The sequence below is a fragment of the Neodiprion lecontei genome, chromosome 2 (assembly GCF_021901455.1).
Source record: "Neodiprion lecontei isolate iyNeoLeco1 chromosome 2, iyNeoLeco1.1, whole genome shotgun sequence".
In the NCBI taxonomy this organism is placed as follows: Eukaryota; Metazoa; Arthropoda; class Insecta; order Hymenoptera; family Diprionidae; genus Neodiprion; species Neodiprion lecontei.
Window position 1 is genome coordinate 15,939,048 of NC_060261.1, and position 21,954 is coordinate 15,961,001.

Sequence of the window (21,954 nt, forward strand, 5' to 3'; positions counted from 1 at the left end):
TCTGAGTTGCGTTTTTGCAATGTTTTTAAAATATTGCCCGATGTATCTGAAATATTTGAAACTTTGCGGAGTTGCGTCTTTTCAATATTTATCAAATATTGCGCAATGTGTTCGAAATATTTCTAAATTTGCACAGTAACGTTGCTGCAATTTTTCTAAAATATCACGCGATGTGTCTGAAATATTTCAGACCTAGCAGAATGACGTTGCTGCAATGTTTTTAAAATATTGCGTGATGTGTCTGAAATATTTCAAACTTTGCGGAGTTGCGTCTTTTAAATATTTATCAAATATTGCGCAATGTGTTCGAAATATTTCTAAATTTGCACAGTAACGTTGCTGCAATTTTTCTAAAATATCACGCGATGTGTCTGAAATATTTCAGACCTAGCAGAATGACGTTGCTGCAATGTTTTTAAAATATTGCGTGATGTGTCTGAAATATTTCAAACTTTGCGGAGTTGCGTCTTTTAAATATTTATCAAATATTGCGCAATGTGTTCGAAATATTTCTAAATTTGCACAGTAACGTTGCTGCAATTTTTCTAAAATATCACGCGATGTGTCTGAAATATTTCAGACCTAGCAGAATGACGTTGCTGCAATGTTTTTAAAATATTGCGTGATGTGTCTGAAATATTTCAAACTTTGCGGAGTTGCGTCTTTTAAATATTTATCAAATATTGCGCAATGTGTTCGAAATATTTCTAAATTTGCACAGTAACGTTGCTGCAATTTTTCTAAAATATTACGCGATGTGTCTGAAATATTTCAGACCTAGCAGATTGGCGTTGCTGCAATGTTTCTAAAATATTGCCCGATGTATCTGAAATATTTGAAACTTTGCAGAGTTGCGTCTTTTTAATGTTTATCGAATATTACGCGATGTGTTTGTTTCTGCACTGTTTCTAAAATATTACGCGATGTGTCTGAAATATTTCAGACCTACCAGAATGGCGTTGCTGCAATGTTTTTAAAATATTGCCCAATGTATCTGAAATATTTGAAACTTTGCACAGTTGCGTCTTTTTAATGTTTATCGGATATTACGCGATGTGTTTGTTTCTGCACTGTTTCTCAAATATTTCTCGATGTATCTGGAATATTTCAAACTTTGCTGGGTTGCGTTTTTGCAATATTTTTTAAATATTGCGTGATGTGTCTAAAATATTTCAAACTTTGCTGGGTTGCGTTTTTGCAATATTTTTTAAATATTGCGTGATGTGTCTAAAATATTTCAATAAACGTTGCTGCAATGTTTTTAAAATATTGCAAGATGTGTCTGGAATAATATTTTAAACCTTGCTAAGTTGCGTTTCTACAATATTTCTAAAATATTGCACGACGTGTCTGAAATGTTATTTGAAACTTTGCTAAGTTGCGTTTCTGCAACGTATCTGCGATATTGCGTACTGTTTGTGAACGTGTGTTGCGACTGGCGGGTAAAGCTGCCTCATCCGTCTCTGGGAGTCTGTTGGGAATAATTTGTATGACAATAAATATCTGAAGCTTAAGCACGGCGGCAAAGGCGTCGGTGTGCGGCGGGCGCCGCAAGCTCTTGGCTTTATGTAAGCACTCAATGGATTAGGTCGCGGATTCTCTTAGTTAGCGAGAGAAGGAGAAGGAGAGATAGAGATGGAGAGGGAAAGAAACGTTGTTTTGGCTGTCAGAAAAGCAGCGGTTTTGGGCTTAGAAAGCGTTGGAATACGGAGGAAGGAAACGAGGCACGAGACAAGTAGATAGATGTATAGGATGAAAACTCGGAGCTTTTATACTCAGGGCTGAATGACAAAGGCGGTGAGCTTGCGACGCGTTTAAGGTACACGGTAAAATGCGCATTACGAAATTGAGTAGTCGCCTGGATTCGACCCGCCTTGTACAGCCTCGCAGCTTTGTCGTCGAAGATGAGTACATAATTAATTTACAAATGCGTAAGTCAATTAGAAAATTTGTTCGTCAAACTTTTTCTGTCTACAAAGTATCTCATGTATTTAATTAAAGCCAAACCGTTTCTCCAGATAGAATTTCAAGACAAATGAGAAACGGGAAATCACGAGAAGATAAAATACCTACACCGAAAAGTTGATAAATTTTTCGCGCTCTCGCTCATCCTCAGAGACCAGGAGGGTAAAGAAAATCTGCAAGTTTGTTTCAACCCCCGTTTAAAATCCCCGTTATAACTACCCACTCAGCGGAAATTCAACTTCGCCCGAATCTCTAAATCATCGATTAAAACTTTCCAAGCTTTGAAACTAAGCAACCCTCAATTACGTATATCTATATACCCTTTCCTGAGACTCCGCAGGCATTCACCCCGCCATTTCTCGTGGTCTAGTATTGCTAAGAAGTTGTGACAGCATTGGCATAGTAAGCTCACTTTGCCAAATTTCAAAAATAGAGCCAAACGATGTGTCAATATCAATTAGACTTTTTCGACAAAGCGAAAAAGAATTTTGAATTACTAATAGAAAATAAATTACAAGTAAAACGAAGAGATTTTTTAGAGTCATATCATAGCGATCGTCTAAAAGTTGATACAGATTGTTACAATTATTATAATTTAACTCACCCCACTGAGCGTCTTGATATTGTGCAGTGCGTTTTGCGCCTCCAGAGCAGCCTTTCTTGTAAAAAACGTCACGAAACAACATCCTGAAACATAGAATATTTTCACCATAAGGTCTGTCTGTCTCACTCTGCCGATAAGGGAATCGAAAATATTGTTAGTGATCTTCGCGAGCTGAATATTATGGTCACAATGATCAGGTGACAATAAAACTATAAATTAATATTCTTTCTGCCATTTATTTGTATTTATAAAAACTGCCCCAATAGTTACCAAAAATCAAAGCAAACGGCGTTTTCGATTTTACAATTGTAAAACGAAAAATGGCTGACAAGAATGTAGAGCACAATAAAATACTCTCGAATCTTGTTATCATACTCATTACCATTCAAAGAAATATCGAAAAGGAAGGTAAATTTCATAGCAACTTTATATTCGCAGTTGAAAATTATAGAGAAAGATCCGAAAGCGATTTGTTTGAATACTTTGAAACGGGTGATTGGAACGAAGGAAAACAATCGTCGTCAATTGCTTCGAAGTTCAGAAACCGGGGTGGTAGGCGAAAAGTTTTAACACTCAAACCCAGCCGGTATGGCCCTTCGTTTTTTCCTTTTTTCCATAATTCACGGTTCTGTTACTCGTGAAAGTAAGAAAGAAAAAACAAAAAAAAGCAAAAAATCGAAAAAAAAAAAATCCGGGAGTTGATTGCAGCTTGCAGTAGGCAAAATCGGAGAATTATTGAAGTGATCGGGAGAAAAAGAGGGAGGAAAAGCTCCGTGATTCGACGTGAATGAACCGATGGGAAGTGAACAGGTGCCCGGGTTTCGCGCCCCCTTCTCGAGCCTCGTCGTGGGCGTTTCTGAGAGTTAAGCACCGGGCTCAATCGAGATCCTGGAGAACTTTGTCAAAGCTCTGGGCGCAATCGAATTGCTCAACTGGGCTCGGAGATATTTAGTAGCCTCGGAACGAGTTTTTCATCCACATTTTTAGGGTAGGTGAAAAAGCTCTGTGCAACATCCCGCAGCCCGGTGGGGGGGAGGGTGGGTCGGATTGAATTTACGATCAAAGTTGGCGCCACCGGACCATCTGGAGGCTTGATTCAAAATTAATATTTTTGTATTTTATACCGATAAATCAAGCCTGCGCGGCGCAAGCTCGACGAGAATTCGGAGACCCGCCATTTCCGTCATGATGACGTTATTTACGTTCTCTCATCACGTCGATGTGGATACGATACACCTGCACTATAGCCCGAAACAAACCCCAGCACTCGTCGCTCATGCGGACAAACAAGCTCGATCAATCACGACTCCCGTCTCTCTCGGTTTTCGTACCGAACCAATCATCTCTCGCTTTTCTCACCGTGAACCACATGCAAATTTTCAAGGCGAGCCGAATTCGTGAGAAATTTTTACTGCGGTTAAATTTCTCACTTCGTTCTCAGTATTTTACGTTCAAGAATCAGCATTTATTCATGGTTTGCTTGAAATACGAGTTTGGGACTGAATATCAAACTGTCGTTCAAATTTGGACAAGTCCTCGGTTATGAAATTTTCTGTACAACGACTGGATACTTTTTAGAAAATTTAAAAACTGCACTGAGAAAAATTTCATTTGTTACAGTGACTAGAAAAATTCAGTAAAACAGGTATCGTTAAAAACAAAAAAACTATTCGAATATTGTTGGAATTACGAAGAAACGAGGTACACGTAACCATTTTGCGCCGTTGTCGATCCTTTTTTGGTAATTGCAACGCAAAGTCAGTTTGTGAGGTTTACTCTACTTTTCTAGTTAAATAAAGCTTCAACGTCAATTTATTATTGCACGAGCATTAAATTTTCGCAACGGTTACAAGAAAATATAGTGACAGTGATCATAATGAGAAGGAATAGTAATGGATACTAGACTTTCTGGTAACAGCTACAAATCTAATTTTTATTTTGTACCTACAATTATATTTTTCGATTGTGGTAAAAAAAATGGAAATAGTTAAGGACTGAGCGGTAACCAGAAATAAAAAATTCTCTCAGTGTGTGAAATTAGTGACCTGACGCAAAAGAAAAGCTCGAATCTCGCCGAAAAGAAACGACTTTAATCATCAAACAAAGGAACATTTTTCAAAATTTTTCCATACTCTCCAATTTTCGACATTTTGCGATTATTTGTAAAAAAAAAAAACTAGCATAAAAATTTTGTTTCAAGATCATTACTACGTGGTAAAACCATTAAGCATCATCAATGGAATACTTGAAATCTTGATAAATTGCGTCGCTGAAATGTTTCGGCAATGTTTAACGCTATGCGCAAAGTAAACGAATATTTCAAAGCAATTTGATTGAAAGTAGTGCTTTTCCAGCGGGTTTCATCTTCTAAAGCAGGGTTCATTGTTCATTAATATGCGTAATAGATATTGAAGTTTTAGCCATTTTCGATCGTCGCGCACGGAATTTCATGTCTTCATGTCTTGAGAACACAAAACGATGAAATAGAAAGCAACGGAACTTTTAACCAACATAACAAACGTAACTTCATAGGACATTAAGAGCGACGTGAACGTTTGTTATTCAGACGTTAAGGCTTGTGCTTTGAGAGTATAAAGGCGCCTGTGCAGCCGGGGGAAAGATAATGATGCATTATGGATGCAGGAGATACAGATTTGCATGTATAATATGACGAGGGGCGAATAAATCACCGGTTTATACCGGGCTCTCTCTTTCTCTGAGCTTGCACGCCATTGGAAACGTTTTTCGAACAACGTTTGTAAAACATTTCTCATTGTATATTTACCATCATTCACGGGGTCCATAAACCTCATTTTCCATTAATCGATATCTGCACAGTTGTACTAACCAAATAATTGTCAAATTACGAATAAGAATCAATTAATTGTTGTACGGTTATATTTATATAGATTAGGTTGTTTCAGAATAAAACAATTTGCAATTTTCCACCATGGCAAGCCCTAAAAGGGTTGTTTGGGTTAAAATATAGATTTTATCAAAAGAAGCGCGTTTTATGTTTTGTGGAAGATCGCGCTCGGTTGATTTTTCACTTTTATGCATTTTTCTACATTTACGAAGTACCGCGAACGAAATTTATTTTTATTGCTTACATCAATCATATAAATTCACGGCACAAAAAGGACCCAAAGTTGTAACATCACTTCTCTAGTTGATGTTTTGAGAATTGTATAATATTTGACAAATTTTTCCTTATCAATTCAATCTCATAAAATAGTTATTATTTAATACGAACTTTTAATTTAGGAGAATGAGATTCCCGATTGATATATTTGTTTGTTATGGATCGTGATGTTTGGGTTCAATATAAATTTCAGGAAAGAAATAATAATTGAAGTCCTACAATGTGTTTTTTCACAAATTCAAAAAAATGTGAAAAATCATCTTGTCACAGAATATTTTCATGAACCTCAACAAACTTTTTGGAGGGTGTACCGCTGGAAAATCGTGAATTACTTTTTCCTGAAAGAGCCTAATATAGATATATTCGATATATGTATATAGAAACTTCCATCATCAGATTGACTATCAGAAAAAAAATACTTTCATTCATTAGCGTAATGCGTAGACAAACAGGCGAGCCTTACGTAACGATAATACGAAAATTGGAAGAATCCAATTTGAAATACCACTCAAGTTAGTGCCTCAGTCAACACACTGTGTACGAAAAGTGGTGTCAATTAATTTCCTGTTTTCGTTTGCCTAATTTCAGTTGTAACTTTATTCAAAATTTCTCCGGCAACTTCTGAAAAATTCGGTGAATTAAATCTTTTCAGAGTGATGCGTAAATCTTCAGTCTAATATTGTATAATGAAGCGGGATAAAATAAAAGCCCGTGAAATGCCTCAAAAATTTTTGTACTAGAAATTGGAGCTTTACTGAAAATGCCGTGAAGTTGAATTCAGGTCCTACTTCAGTTTTCAAACTAATTTGGAGCTGAAATGATAGTAATTTGAATTATAATGACAGCAATCATGTCATTATCTTATTCGAAGTTTGGGAGTCCAATGTCAAATTCGTGATCAGTGACTCAACAAACCTTCGAGTATCAATTTTCATAAAAATCCAAACGTATAGAATTTTTTGAGCATACTGAATGTACCAGATTAAAATTTTGCAGATCTGACTTTAGACTCGTGATTAACGACTCAAAAAACTTCGACACGAATTTTCGTTCAAATCCATGCAACCATTCTCAAGATATCATCATTTTTATTTTATTTTTGAAATTTTCAAAGCTGAAATCCAATCAGATCTAAGTTTGTAAAAGCCGTGTCGATTCAAACCAAAATTATTGAAATCCGATAACTCGTTCTCAAGATATCTTCGGATAAAAAATTGATCACACACATGCATACACACACACACACACACACACACGCACACAGACGTTCATCCAAAAATGGTGGGAGGTGATCCTCCAGATCTCGAAACGTCGTGTTGCAGTAAAAACTCAACTTTTAATTTTTCGGGTGATTATAATAACTTTCTTCTTTCTACGAAAACAGAGAAACGGAAAGTTAAAAAGCGAACCATCCTGGGAATTATAAATATGTTTTACAGTGAATCGGAAAACTTTGGTCGAAATGCAGAAATTACAGGTTTGAATTTGTTCTTCCTCATAAAAAGTTTCGTTATTCTTGGACCGATATTTTTTTTCAAATTTTTGTTGCGGTTGAGTGTCAAATACAGTGAAATCGGCAACAGTGTTTCGGGTATCTACTGATTTACGTTATTTTCTCAGCTCGGAACGGATGGTGGAGTGAGCAAAGCGTAACGGTGTAGTCGGCGTAGCAGTTGAGGGTGGTGATTGATGTTCGAGAAACGGCGAAACGGTGTTGCTGGCGTTTCTTTCAATCGCAGAGATTCCGCGGAAGCCAGTCTCAGAAGCTGGCGGGTCGGTTTAACGCCGGTTTAGCCTTGCCGACCACAAAAACTAAACAGCAAATCTGTAGACGTCGGCGGGCTGACGTCCCCGGATCACCATGCCTCTCCGACTAACCTCGAAATAAATCAGTACTTCCGAATCCGGCTCCCTAACCCCAAACTGTTGCCTCGATCCGTCAATGTTGTCATGCGTCGAACCGGAAGGTCGGCCATTTCGTCAGGCGGATTGCGAAATTATTACGAAAGGCATCATGAGCGAAGACTACACATACATGGAGACCGAACTCAAATGGGAGAATTAACAAAACTCGTCACAGTATTCGTACACATTGGATTTACTATTTTTACCACTAGCGTCGCTGGTGTTCCTTGTGCACCGGAGTGAAATTGGTTGCAGAGATCCTCAAGATCGACCAATCGATGATCTCGTAATGTGATTAGTAGATATTTTACAATGCAAACTGCCGCCTTATTGGAAAATGTCCTCACGATGTCGGAGCTTGGTTTTCGGAGCTATTCCATCACCACATAACCAAAGTTTTTAGTCTTAATGGAGGTTAGGTTAGGTTAGGTTAGGTTAGGTTACGTCAGAAAACATGTCAACCGGTCAGCTGTTGGCCTGGATTTTTTCTCCACCAGATGACGCATTGCAAAACAACAATCCCAATAATCACTCCATTGCCTTCGCTGCATACGGAACACAAGTGCCATCTTATTTTAGGCAGATATTTGTTTACATGGATGATGTTAATCAAATTTCGGGGGAGAGTGGCGTCAATTAATGTTGAGTGTTTTGTTCTGTGGTGTTTTTTGGTCCGAGATAAGTAAGGAGGTTTTACGGTGCACTTTTGTCTAATGGATTTTCGTTCGCTCAATTTACTATCGATCAGGTGGTCGGACATTTTTAGTCACTTTACAATTGTTTCGAAAGCGAGGAACCATTTGCTGGAAAATCAAATTGATAAGACCGATCCATTAGTATTGATATCAAGATATTTCTATCGACTTCTGTTTTATCATGTGAGTTTCATTGATCTCCAGTGTACCAATCAGATTTTCATTCGTTTATTTAATCGGTTATTGGGTGTTCTAGGCAATTTCCAATGATTTTCGGATCGGATATACTTACAAGTTATTGCAAATAATTACTGGAAATCACCTAGAATGCTGGGTAATAACTAGAAAACAATGAAAATGACTTGGTAAACGGGAAATCACTGCAAGCATATAATAAGACAGAAATTAATAGATCGTTAGTGACTGTTAATAAAACTAGTAAAGATTTCCACGATTTCGTTTTCGTTTTAATCAAATACTTCTCAATATGACTCCAGTTATCTCGAGTGATTCATGTTTATTGTAATCAAGAATATTTCAGCTATCTAAGTACATTGGATTGACATTCTGATACTCAAATGTTGAATTTATGAAAAACTCAATCATATTTGGATGTTTTTTTTTCTTCAAGTTGTGTGTTTTTTAATGTACTTTTTTAAAATGGAATGCAAACAGATAGCAAAAGCCCGTCTACTGAAGTTTTTAATTTGAAGATTGAAATATTTTTTAAAACTCGAGTACATCTATCGATTCGTTTTTCCTGAAATTCACAGAAATATCACTGTCTATTTCACAAATTTCGAACCTAGTATCATCGAGGGGAAACGACTCTTTACATTTTTCCGACTTATTAATAATAGATGAAATTTTTTCATCCATTTAAAACTTCAAATATTACTTTTCATGCAATGTACAACGTCTCATTGAACATATTAGTCGTAAAAAGTTGCAAATCAAGGTTATCGCAACTAAAACTTTCTCACCGTGTCGTTAGAAGACAATGAAACCCAATTTTTAAATCAAAAATACACTAAAAGTTTCACGTATTCAACTGTAAATATAATCAACTGTAATTGGGGTTAAGACAAGCTTCTTAGTGAAAACTGCACATCACAGACTTTGTATTGCAGGCCAAAAAACAATCCTACAAATTTGAGCGGAGTCCAGGATTCAGAGGCCTGAATTTCGACTCTTTAATCAAATTATTCACAATACATAAAACAAAATTTCTATCCGAAAACTCAAACATTGTACCGACTAGCGTTCAAATGCGATTCAACAAACTCGTTTTTAACGAATTACAAAACTAAAATCAAGAATTTTAGATTCGGACAACGAGGCAAGGTGATGATTAGCAATGGATGGATCGGGATTAATTTATTTACAAAATAATCTCTGTTTTTCACCGTTTTTTTTTTTTATCTTCGATGCCTATTCTTGTTCGTCTAAATATTTCGCACAAATATATCAAATCAGATCATCTCGATTGTTCACCGTTGGCTCTGTATAATTTGTCCTGACTATCGTGCTTCATTTTGAGAGATGATTTTTCTCCGGTGATAAATCTAATCAGAAAGTCGATCAGGTCGAATATCTGCACAATGTTCAAACGAACAGAACGTGTTATTTATTAAACGTTTGAAACGGTGTAAAAGTGAGGATGATCGATAAAATGTGTCCAGACACAGAGACTGACTATTTTTTGAAAATACAATGTTCGTATTTCCGTGTGGAAAATTTGATTTCTTTACATCCTGGATTCGAGCAAAGAATCGCCTGTCAATCCGCTCGAAGATATTGATGAAGAAAGAATCTAAAGATATTATTCGTCTTCTTTTATTCGTCTCTCCCCTCGTTTTTATCCTTTCTTGTCACTTGCTAACAAATCGGGTATATTTGTTAAGCCCGTGAGAAGGTGAATGTGACTTTAGCGAGATATTCCAAAGATTTATAATCCGGCACTTCCGGTTCCCGCGCGTAGAAGGGACGAGGCAGGCCTTCGTTCGTTCATTTTCATCGTTCTCTTCGGCGGGACGGCGGGTCGAGCGTTGGCACCCCGACGAATGAGGCCATTTGTAGACACGAGTATTACACCCTGGCAGTCTGCTTTCACGTTGTGGAAGGGAAAATTTTGCTGCCTGTGATTTAAAGGTCTATTAGGCGATGATGTCCAAAGATTAGTTACTTTTACTCCGCGGAGTTTCGTACCTTCTGCTTCTTCATCCCTCTTTCTCCGCAATGGCCGACAATCATCCGCGAAATCCCCGATCGCTCGAAATACCGACGATCGTATCAACGCCGAGGAAATCGATGAGGATCAAAATTCAGAGCTCGTGGTTCGAGCTAATAGGAAAGAAAGACAACCGATGGCATTCTTTGTAACCGCGCGTGGCACAATGTTGCAAACATTTGCTGGAATGTTTCTTATACGCAGAAATAGCTGCTAAAATATTGTAGAAATATTACGGAATCATTATAGCAATATTTCAAACACGTGTGAAAGACCGTTCGTAACAATTAATGTTGCATGCAATATTGTAGAATATTAATCAGTGTGTATAAAATCTATGAAGTTGTACAAAAATAAGTTGCTGAAACGTACACCCAATATTTTTGAAACTGGTAAGTTACTTTGCTGTAATGTAGTAAGAATATTGAAAACCTTACGAAAAAGTTGCTGCAAATTATAATGTAACATTCCACGACATATCTGGTAAATTTCAAACCTTGGAAATATCCGCAGTTTGCTTAGAAATTTGAAGTCGGGTAAACGGAAGGAACCTAAAATTTTGTGATGAGACCAAACAAAAGTGAATTCCGATAGTTGCCTTTTTTTGCGATGAAAAATTTCTGTTGCTTCAAACGAGTCGGAAAATAATCAGAAGCAGTCGTTGTCCTGCAATGTCGTTAATTAAAAGCTCATCGGTTACAATCAAAGTGTCATTCAATGTTAGAAGAAAATTGGATTGACTGACGTACCACGAAACGAGCCATCTGGCGAAATGGAGAGACGGTGAAACCTGAAGCGGTTAAGCGGCGCCAGGAATTCCCAATTCACGTAATAATTATCGCTAATTGGACTCGCGGATTATACTCAGATGGAAGTCGCAGACAACGTTGTGTGAAATTCAGCCGTTTTCCCGCGAGACTAGCTCGTTACTTTTGCTACCATTCTTGGTCTGAGTATCAGAATCCGAGTGCTGGAGTCCACGTGAAAATTACACGTGTGAACGCGGATAAATATTCATATGGCATTTCGGCCATACGCTGATGTTCGAACCTACTGAACTACTGGCGTCTCGAAGGGTCCAAGAGCTTCAGATTTTGACGTTCTGATTGGAAAAAGCCGCGATTGACTTGAAAAAGAGCAAAGAACCGTATATTACCAATTTACAATACTTATAGAAAGGAAACTCTGCAGTCCTCGCTAAGCTAGCTAATTGTACCTAAGCCAATACCGTAAATGATGAGTCGAATATCAAAGACTCTTCATGTAACAAAAAACACAGAACCAATAGGGGTCAAAACTACCGTCTCACGTACCTCTTTGCATATGGGGCATTCCACGACGAATTAGTAGCCCATGTGCCTCATCCTCTTTGATTTTGATCATTTTTTGATATCATGTTCATATCAACCCAAAAAGATCTCGGAATTTTTTTAGCTACCGGTGAAATTTGAAAAACATTGAAGAATCAATATCGAACACACCGTTCTTAAAAATCTGAAAAAAATTCACACAGATTCTATGATTTGAAATCTAATTTTCAAGCACCACACGACAATGGGATATAAATACATACTATTTATTACGTAAGTTTTTAGTTTTTTCATGTGGGAATTGATCTTTTTTTTCTATTCTCCGATCTAAATAGATCACCGAATCATGAAAATGATGTGATTCTGTAATTTGTTTAAATCAAGGCTTATAAAAAATAGAAAAGCAAAAACAATTCCGATATGGAAAAACTAAAAACTTGTGAAAAAAAGTAAATATTGAGATCCCATTATTGTGATCTGCTCAAAAATCACATTTTGAATCATAAAATCAGTGTGCATCTTTCGAGATTAAAAAAAATGGCATTTTCGTAATTGGTTTTAAATTTCACCAGTGGCTGAAGTAGATTTGAAAAATTTCCCGAGACCTTTTTCGGTTGGTTAAAAACATCACACTAAAAAATGATCAGCATCGAAGGGGATGAGGTATATGGCCTGCGAATTTGACGCGGAACGCCCCATATGTAAGGAGGGCATCTTGATACTGATTTAAAAAAATCTATAATCATTCAGAAGCAAGTTAGAATTAATTCAACACCAATTATCCGCAGCAATTTCACGAAATGTATACTTCGTAAATTTTATATTGGAATTCTTACCGAATTTGAATACTCATTAAGCATCGAAATATCACGAACCCACTGCGCTTATGTAAATAGTGAAATGTCTGTGAAATGGGTATGAAAAACTAACGAGTACAATGCGGTCTCAAGTTTATCAACAAACCAGTGAGCGCAACTCACGTATTATACGTTCACACGCAGAGCCTTTCGACTCAGCAACTGATATTCGTTTAATCTGCATATTTCGCCCCGTTTTTTACACACAGGCCTTGGCGCCCGATTATTGCGCGGTACGCATTACGTGTTGCGGAGTGCGGTTGCGTGCTCGAGCTGTAATCACGTTTTTTAATTACCGAGCGTTCGGCGGCCACCTAATTGCTACGCATAATCTCTTCTCACGTAGGTGCAGGGTGCTTACTTCCATAATTCCGCGACAGTTTCATTCCCCTTCCACAAAGCACGCGGCAATATTCCAGCAACGTTGCTACGATATTTCTATGTTGCAATTCCAGCTGCAATGTTGTACGGGAATATTCTACCACTGTGTTCAATTTACCGACATTCCTATAGTCAATATTTTTTCGGATCCTTAGAACAATGTTGCCGTACATCGTGTGAGAGAGCAGACTTCAAAACTTTGCAGAAGCATTGCGCGTATTTCAACTGTCCGAAAGATATTTGGCTGCATTGTTTCTGAATCATTGCGCGACGTATACGAGTAACGATCAAGCGTAAACTATATTTCGCAATTTTATGTAATGTTGTGCTATTAGATGTATCTGAAATATTCTACAATGTGCAATAAATATTTTAAACATTGTAGAGACAGGTTGCTGCAATATTCTGCAATAATATACTACGTGTTGGGAATTATTTACAATCTTAATACAACGTTACGTTTCTGCAATGTGTAAGATAAAGTATCACAAATATTGCAAAATGATGTTGCTGCAATGTGTCCGAATTATTCAAATCCATTCAAATTTTTGTCACTGCACTGTATCCGGAATATTTCAAATCACAGTAACGTATCTGCAACATTGTGAAACGTAGCTGAAATATTTTAGACCTCACGCAAATAAGTTGCTGCAATTTCCTTGCAATATCTACATGGTCCAAAGGACATCGTGACCCGTAACCCTCCTTGGACTCATATCGATCACTGACGCCGTGATTGCCATGAATATTGCTCCGACTGAAGGCTGACCGAACTTTCTATGAAGTCAATTTCCCCATGGTAAATGGGGAGAGTTTTGAAACGGTACCTGCTGTAATATCAGCGAAAATGTTGGTGATTTCGTAACGGACAGAGGGAGAGAAGTTGAAGAAGAGGAAGAGGGGAGAGAAAGCGGCGTATTAACTCGAACGAAATGCGAGTCCTTGTCTCCAGTCCCCCGAATCCCGCGGGGTACCGGCTAATACTTGGCCAATGCGTGATCAGAGTCCACGGGGAAATCTGCCGGGACATGCTCGCCTCCCCCGCCAATCCAGCCAAGCCTATCTGACCCACCCTCCATTCTATCCTGCTCTTTTGGCACTCGATACCTTCACGGCTCGAAAAGTCCTTCACAGTTCCGAACCCAAGGCGAAGTGGACAGGACTTTTCGGAAACAGCTAGTGATTCGATGTTTTCAATGATCAAGATTCAGTGGATTGACAAGTTTTCTTCGGTTTCGACATCAGTGAGTGGTATAACATAGTCAAAACTCCGAATAGTTAAACTTTCAATTGATTGGGAACAATTTGAGTTGTGTATCAAGTCGATGTACTTGAAAATATATAGAAATTTGAACTATGTCGAATTGTGATTTTTTTAAGGATTGATCATTCGTGGTTTGGATTTTGAAGACTGAGTAAGAGTTCAAAAAGAAGAAAAAAAAAAAAAAGGGAAGCAAAAGACCTCATTGACTAACAAAATCTGTCTTAAGGGTCAATCGGCATTTTCATCATTCGGGTTTTTAACCATTCTTGATCATTAAGTTCTGATCATGAAAGTTTTGACTTTCCGGACTATGTAACCATCCAAATCGGAGATAAAGAAGAATAAAAGTTTTCGAATTGATGAAATTCGACCGGCCAATCAGGATTTCCGAGTCTTGACCATTCGCAGGCTTCCCTTGTAGAACTCGTCAATAGCCTACAGGAACAGAAATGAAGCGATAAAGACTTCAGGGACTGATGAAGTTCGACATCAGAGTTTTGACTGTTGGAAAATTTTTACCTATGCGCGTTTTGAATACTTTTTGATAGGAATATGCGACGGCGGGCTTCCACGACACTACAAAGCATGCTAAAACGAGTACGAAGAACGAATATATTCTTTGAGTGGAGTTTGACAGCTAGGAAGAGAAGAAATGTTCCACGTCAAAGTCCGGACCAAATATTCATACTCGATCGTGAATTTATGCTTACCAACCTTCGTCACTCGTCTTACAGTGAAAGAAAAACCCCGCAGCGGGTGATGAGGGGGGAGTTGTGAACAGTCACGTGGAACTCGGTACATTTCAATCCGAAAGAAACCATCCAACGATACCGAGAAAAGTGAGACTGTATCACTAGAATGCGGGGTTTTGTAACGCTTACGCTAGTTTCACTTTGATCCAAGTGGATCAACCGGAAGCGTAGAATAGACCTCGAGCGAAAAATCGATGCAAGGTACTCCGTGAGTGATATAATTAATCCCAAGGCTCAATGGGCTCGGCATGTGTCGGTAAATTTTATGTTCTTTGGAGTGTTATATTTTAAGTATAGGCAAGAAGGAACCCTAAGATTGGCACACCGTGTCATAAGATTATATTGGGTATATTTTAATTGCGTTACCAAGTAAGGGCTTTATTAACTTCGGTGGAAAATTAAACCTGCTTCGGGTTTGATGGCTTCATCAACAAACGGAAATCGTTTCAAATTCAGAGTCGCTTTGTGATTAATCAGACTTTACTTCTAGCATGCGTGCTGCAATAAAGTGAACAGGCAAAGAGATTAAATTGTGCTTCTTCTCAGTCCGGTATTCTGAAACCCTTGTTGTTCTGTTGGAGAAAAAATGGAAGAGACTCCCAACGGGTTCGGCGAGATGTCAATAAAGATATCAAACAGAACCCAGTCCAGTGTTCATAAATTCCCTTTTTCCCGGTCGACACCCGCTTGCGGTGGCCACTCCATGAAATCCCCTCCGATATTGCGAACACGAGAAAATCGGGTTGGGGAAAATATCGCAGAATTTCAGAATTCAAATTCCACTTTAAAGGGCCTTGATGGATATTTGCTCCCTTTGCTCCGACATTGCTTGCATTGTAATATATAAGCAAAACGCGAAAGGATATTGATCGAGAAGATTGGGTCTATCAATCCTGAAGCGGTAGGGCCTAGTAAATAAATTAGAACATACCGATAAGGGTTGGTATCTTTGATCAATCAAGTGATGCAATTTCCGTGATTAGATTGAGAACAAAGCCGGGACCTGATACATACTCCAAAGGTGAAAACCACAGCCGGCTTCAGCCATCGACGATTGATCCACCGTCTCGAGTTACACCGAGTCCAGTTCAGCTCTCGATTGGACTCCCAGCTCGCCTCTTCGACTCGACGCTGGTCGGTCTAACCACCGGCAACTCTTAGTGGCATTGAGGAACCGGACAGTGATCAAGCCGAGATTGCCAGTCAGTGCGAACTGAGTTTGACAAGCTTGGAGAAGTTTCTCTTTCACCAATGGACAAGTTCCAAGACTGGACGTCGTGTATTGAAAACTGATTCGTCTTCATGATACGTGTGCGGAACTTGGTGGGTTTCGGTGCCGGTTATGAAGGGATGGGATTTCATTGAGAATTTATTTTCTGGATACCTCCTTCCTCTCTGATTCCTTCCTTCCTTTCTGTCTTTTTTCCGTTTTTATACGGTTATCGCGATAAGGCCAGCGACAAATGAGAATCTTATCGGTAAAGACGGGGCCGTGGACGCTGGGGACGATGTCGGAGGTTGAAACCCTCCTTACTCCCTCACCGCAACCATGGATATTATCCCGTAGGAAGAAGCCATCTTTTACGTTCTCGGAATACCAATGATGCTAACTGAACGGATAAAAATATATCGAGATACACGCTCCCGACGTCAAATCTTATTTCCACACACATACACCCAAATTCGTTTATGCACATGTGCGCCCAATCAGTTCTATTCTAGAATGTCTAGAAGTATTATTTCTAACCCCAGAGTTCATTTTGATTAATCTACTTGTATACTTTTCAATATTCACCGCACATTTATCACAAACCATGAGATCAACCAGTAAACACCCGAAAAAGTTGCAGTACGAACTTCAAATAATCAATACATCTTGCAACATTGTTCAACAGAGCGAACAGAAATTCAGATCTCAGGCATCACTTACGAGCTCAACCATAATGGACCCGACAAAGATGCACTAAGAATCTTACTTCCAATTCCCACCCAATAAATTTTACAACATTGTTCAACAAAGAAAACTCGAATTGATATCTCAGTCGTCACTTACAAGCTCAACAATGAAGCACCTGTAAAAGCTGCAGCACAAGTCGCAAATCATCTAGAGTACTTCCAATCCGCTACAATAAATTTGGCAACATTGTTCAACAAAGCAAACTGTAATTCAAATCTCCGTCATCACTTACTCAGCTCAGTCATAAAGCACCGGAAAAAGCTGCACTAGAAATCACAAACATATCGAGTACTTCCAATCCCGGACAATAACTTTTGCAACATTGTTCAAGGAAGTGCATTGAAATTTCGATTTCTGTTCAATTGGGCATCAAAGAGGAAAAGGATTCGAATCGAAGCAAGTTCTGATGCAGAATGCTCATCGAATCAATGGGCTTCACCAGCTTGAAAAAAAGAGCTTTGATTCTGACGCTGATTCGTCTTTTCCCCATGTTGCTCTCGGCGACGCGACGCCACTTGCAGTACCAACCTAATACCATGTCTTCCCAAGGAAATACCCTGATTGAACTAACGTGAATCTTTTGTACGAGCGAGGCGGTGGCAGGGATTCGCTGCTATTGGTAGAACTGGAACCAGAACTGTGCAGACGTTTTGCCGGGTGTTCCCGGGGCCTAATCACAGCTGGAAGCGAATACCGCTGCTGTGATGTCGAGGCGGAATTCTATGAAGCCATCGTCCGGTTTGCTCCATCGAAAGGACTTCTCGATTGGAACGTGACTCGCTCACACATTTGTCGAAAGTTCAACAATGGTCCAAGAAACAAGAAACTAGCTATAGCTGATAAACGGTAGTCAATTTTTGGTGAAGCATGATCAGAAATTAGTTAATTACTTTCCACAAATATCTTCATATTTGTTTTTAGCCAAATTGTGCAACAGCTTTGGCCAAAGCAATTACTGAACTTGCAATTCTGAAACTGGAGCCAATATCATAGAACCTGTGAGTTGAGCAAAAATAATTCGTGGATAGTTGTGAAGATCAAAAAAGAAGTTGATGAACTATTAGTACCGCATTTCAGGTATAAGGTATTCACGGACTCTGAGAGAAGGTTAAACCCACCGGTAAGGTTGTACAAACGAGGCGATGAGAGGCGTCATGACGTGACTTTATTACCGCAGTAGAATTTCGCCAAGTGTATATAATACAACAAAATAACAGCAATACGGCCATAAACGAAGACTATAATAATAGTGGCAATAATAATAACAATAATGATGATAATAATAATAATAATAACGTGGACCAGCTACAGCCGGGTAGCTAATGGATTTAACAGAGAATATAGAAGTCAGTGCGAGGGAAATGCCGAGGGTACAAATATGTGGGTAGGTAGGAAGGAGGATAAAGCCGGTACTAAATATAGCCTGTAATTACTCTCGGGTTTCCAGAATTTCAATAAAACAGAACTATTTCGTTATTACGGACATTTGGACTCGCCGTAGGTGTAGCCGAACTTGCGTAGACCAGGCCATAAATCAGTTATACAGTTTGCACTGTTTAGTCGAATAACATCGAGTCAAGTACCGACCGAAAACTGATCCAATAAAAGGTGACGAGACTGTGAAACTCAGTTTTTTCACTGGCTGAATAAGATGATCGGTTGAAACCATCCCACCGCGGGCAACTGATCGTTCTCCAAAATCGGCAAGTCAGAATTCCGAGTTGATATAGCTCCCTAATTTAAGACATAGTATCGAAATACGTTTGCCAATAAGCACATATGGACATGTACGCTTGAGAACAATGAATCTGAGACGGCTAATTTTTTACACTAGACAGTTATGTTGGCAGCACAGAGAAACCTGCAGCGCCATAGTCGGCCGAGTGCGAAACTAAATCAATCTCAATAAACATAACATAACCCATGAGCGTCGAATCTAACCTTAGAATACCGCGGAGATAATGACTTGTTGGATTGACACGTCAATAAGTATTCCAACGTCAGATTCGACGGTCATGGGTTATGTTACGTTTATTGAAGTTGAGTTTGTTTCGCGCTCGGCCGACTGTGGCGCTGTAGGTTTCTCTGTGTTGCCAACATAACTGCGTGGTGTAAAAAATTAGCCGTCTCACATTCATTCTCTCCAAGTTTACATACACTGATTCATGTTAATGTCGTTCAAAATTTCACCCTTATCAATCTTGGATGAATTGATTTTTAACAATAAGAAACAAAAAATGATCCGTCTCTACTATTTAAGGTGTGCATTGGGTATATTTTTAGCCTATTTTATAGGTGAAAACAAAATTTTTTAAAATGGATGGAATATTTGCAAAACGAAAATATAAATTGTGACAGCGGTTTTCAGTACATCATTACGGTCGAGCAAAAGTGTGAGTTTAATTTCTTGAAAATGCGTAAAATGATACAAGTATCGGTTGGACGAAGGAATCAAAAATGATACGACATTTTCCTGTTTGAACGGTTTGTAGTTTATGTGATTACTGGTAAATTGTTAACAGTTAATTCCGTCTTTTTCAAATTTTGAACATATTCATTCCAGGATCTAATGCAAACAAAACCACGATATATGTTTTACTACACAACGTCAAATTATTATTTTTACCAATTTATACTTACTAGATTATTCTTATCCACAAGTTTTACAAAGATTGTAATAAATTCAAAAATATTTCAATAAGGCTGTTTTCTGCATTGCTTTCGTGAATACAAATGTAAGTTGAATTTACCTCGAAACATATTCCTTTTTAGCGGATCTAAAGTTGCCATCGATCAAGCTTGAATGCAGACTTAAACAGTCGCTAATACTGAATTGAAATAAAGAAGGAATAGGTCATTAGGCTGAAGTTGACGGTTTCATGCTTACCAGGTGTCAATGATCCGATAAAAACTGATCATTGAAACTCAATATTAGTGACTGTTCGCGTCTTCGATCAAATTTAATCGATCAAAATTTCAGATACCATCCTTATTCCCCCGCAGGTATCGCTCCAGTAAAAAAACAAATATCTTGAGTGTTATTTATTTAGCACCAAATCTATATGATAAGCCCGAAAGTATTTCACCGATGCAAATACTGCACTGCTTCGATGAACAGGAATCGCCAAATGTAGCTTGAAAGACGTTGCCTATTCCGGTATGGATATTTTTTTTTATCTTTGGCATTACGAAAGCACGACAGTGTACGAAAACGCAGGCAAGTAGAACCGTAGAAAGGAGGGCGAAGGGTTACGCCTGGGTGTGTTAAACCGAGCACACATGGTGTGTGGGTATACTGGGTGATTTGGTTTGTAATATACGAGGCTTGGGGTATAATAAACAGATCTGTTCACGTCACGAGCAGGGTTCGCAGGGCGAAGGGGCGCCTGAGGGAGAAGGGAACAGGTGTCTCGTAGTCGGCGGTGGTTTAACGGCCGCGCTGGGTCCACGGAAGGGTGGACGGGTGTCGGGCCGGACAATTGAATAGCTGCTATGGGGTCAGGTTCAAGCGTGGCAGCTTTATACCGGTCCAAGGCAAGCTTCGCCGCGAGCAGGAAGAAACAAGTGGCTGTCGCAGATTTCTATGAAAGTGTTCACCATAACGGAAGAATAATCCAATCACTTCAAGCTTGCTACCTTGAGTTCGCAAGCTCGTTGCTTGGAAGCGTGCATATGCAAAGAGACCAAAAACTACGTTTCTCAAGAAATTTTCATGAATTGTGATACCTAGATTATGAAATTTTTATGACTCTTCAGCAGCAGATGAGTAAAGCTGGGCGTTGAATTATCGAGGGAACTTGCTGAAGAACGTCGAGCACACGAACGTGGGGAATTTTTGAATTTCACAACGATTTCAACGATATTCCGAATCCCGTGCTAAAGGTGTGAGGCAACGGGAAGGCTGGGTTAGGGCAATCCGTCATAAGACACATTTGTCATCCCCCTGTCACTGTGCTCTCACTCATAACCCCAAATGTGCTCCGTCTCGTTCTTGACGAGTACGCCTCACGTGTTTGAGCATCCGCCAAATATTAATGCCAGCGTCGATTATTCCGTCCGAGCTTATTGTCAGCTCGTCAGTTTCTCGAACCCGATCAATATCTATTCCAGTTACCAATCGGTTATACAAATATACACACACACGCACAGCCCGAAACAGGTTTGAACTGAAGCTATAATATTTCCATACTGCAGCTGTAATGTGACAGGAATTGTGACGGAACGTTGCAGAAATAATGTGTTAATATTGCAGTAATATTGCAACAATTCCAGTTCCAAGAATATTAAAGCATTGTTGCAATTTTATTCATATACTCGGATCGTTGCAAGAACATTGTATTGATATGTAATGCAACATTGCAGGAACGCTGTAAAAATATTGTTTAATATTTCAGACACATTGCAACAATTCCAGTTCCAAGAATATTAAAGCATTGTTGTCATTTTATTTATATACTTGGATCGTTGCCGGAACATTGTACTGATGTGTAATGCTATATTTGCAGGAACACTGTAGAAATATTACCTTAATATTGCAGAAATGCTGCGACAATGTTAGAAACATGTTGCAACAACATTGTATTGATAATTAATGCAACATTGTAGAAATGTTGCTACAATGTTTCTAGAATATTTTAAGTCTTGCAAATTTAGGCTGCTGTAATATAACGGTTCTACATTATTGCGAGCCTTATGAGTTTTTTTTATTTGAAGTTTCGTTCACTCACGCTTGCAGTTTTAAAATCTTTGTTTTTATACAGCTTGTGCCTTATCATTGTTTAAGAAGAATGTATCAATACTGTATCATATACATATAAAACTTTATTCCGAGTATTCAACGATTTCGCATTTTGTCGTTGAATTAACAGGTTGAAGTCAGGAAATTGTCGCCA

At 38.6% G+C, this 21,954-nt stretch overlaps 1 protein-coding gene across 11 annotated transcripts in view; it reads right to left on the reverse strand.

The window, feature by feature from the left end:
- The window catches only part of LOC107217046 (CUGBP Elav-like family member 2), a 373,474-nt gene that overhangs the window by 119,420 nt on the left and 232,100 nt on the right, over positions 1–21,954 (reverse strand). For all 11 annotated transcript variants that reach the window (XM_046730072.1, XM_046730073.1, XM_046730081.1 and 8 more), the window contains exon 4: positions 2,570–2,652. In XM_046730072.1, coding sequence (XP_046586028.1) covers positions 2,570–2,652 — 83 coding nt within the window. The remainder of the gene's footprint in view (positions 1–2,569; positions 2,653–21,954) is intronic.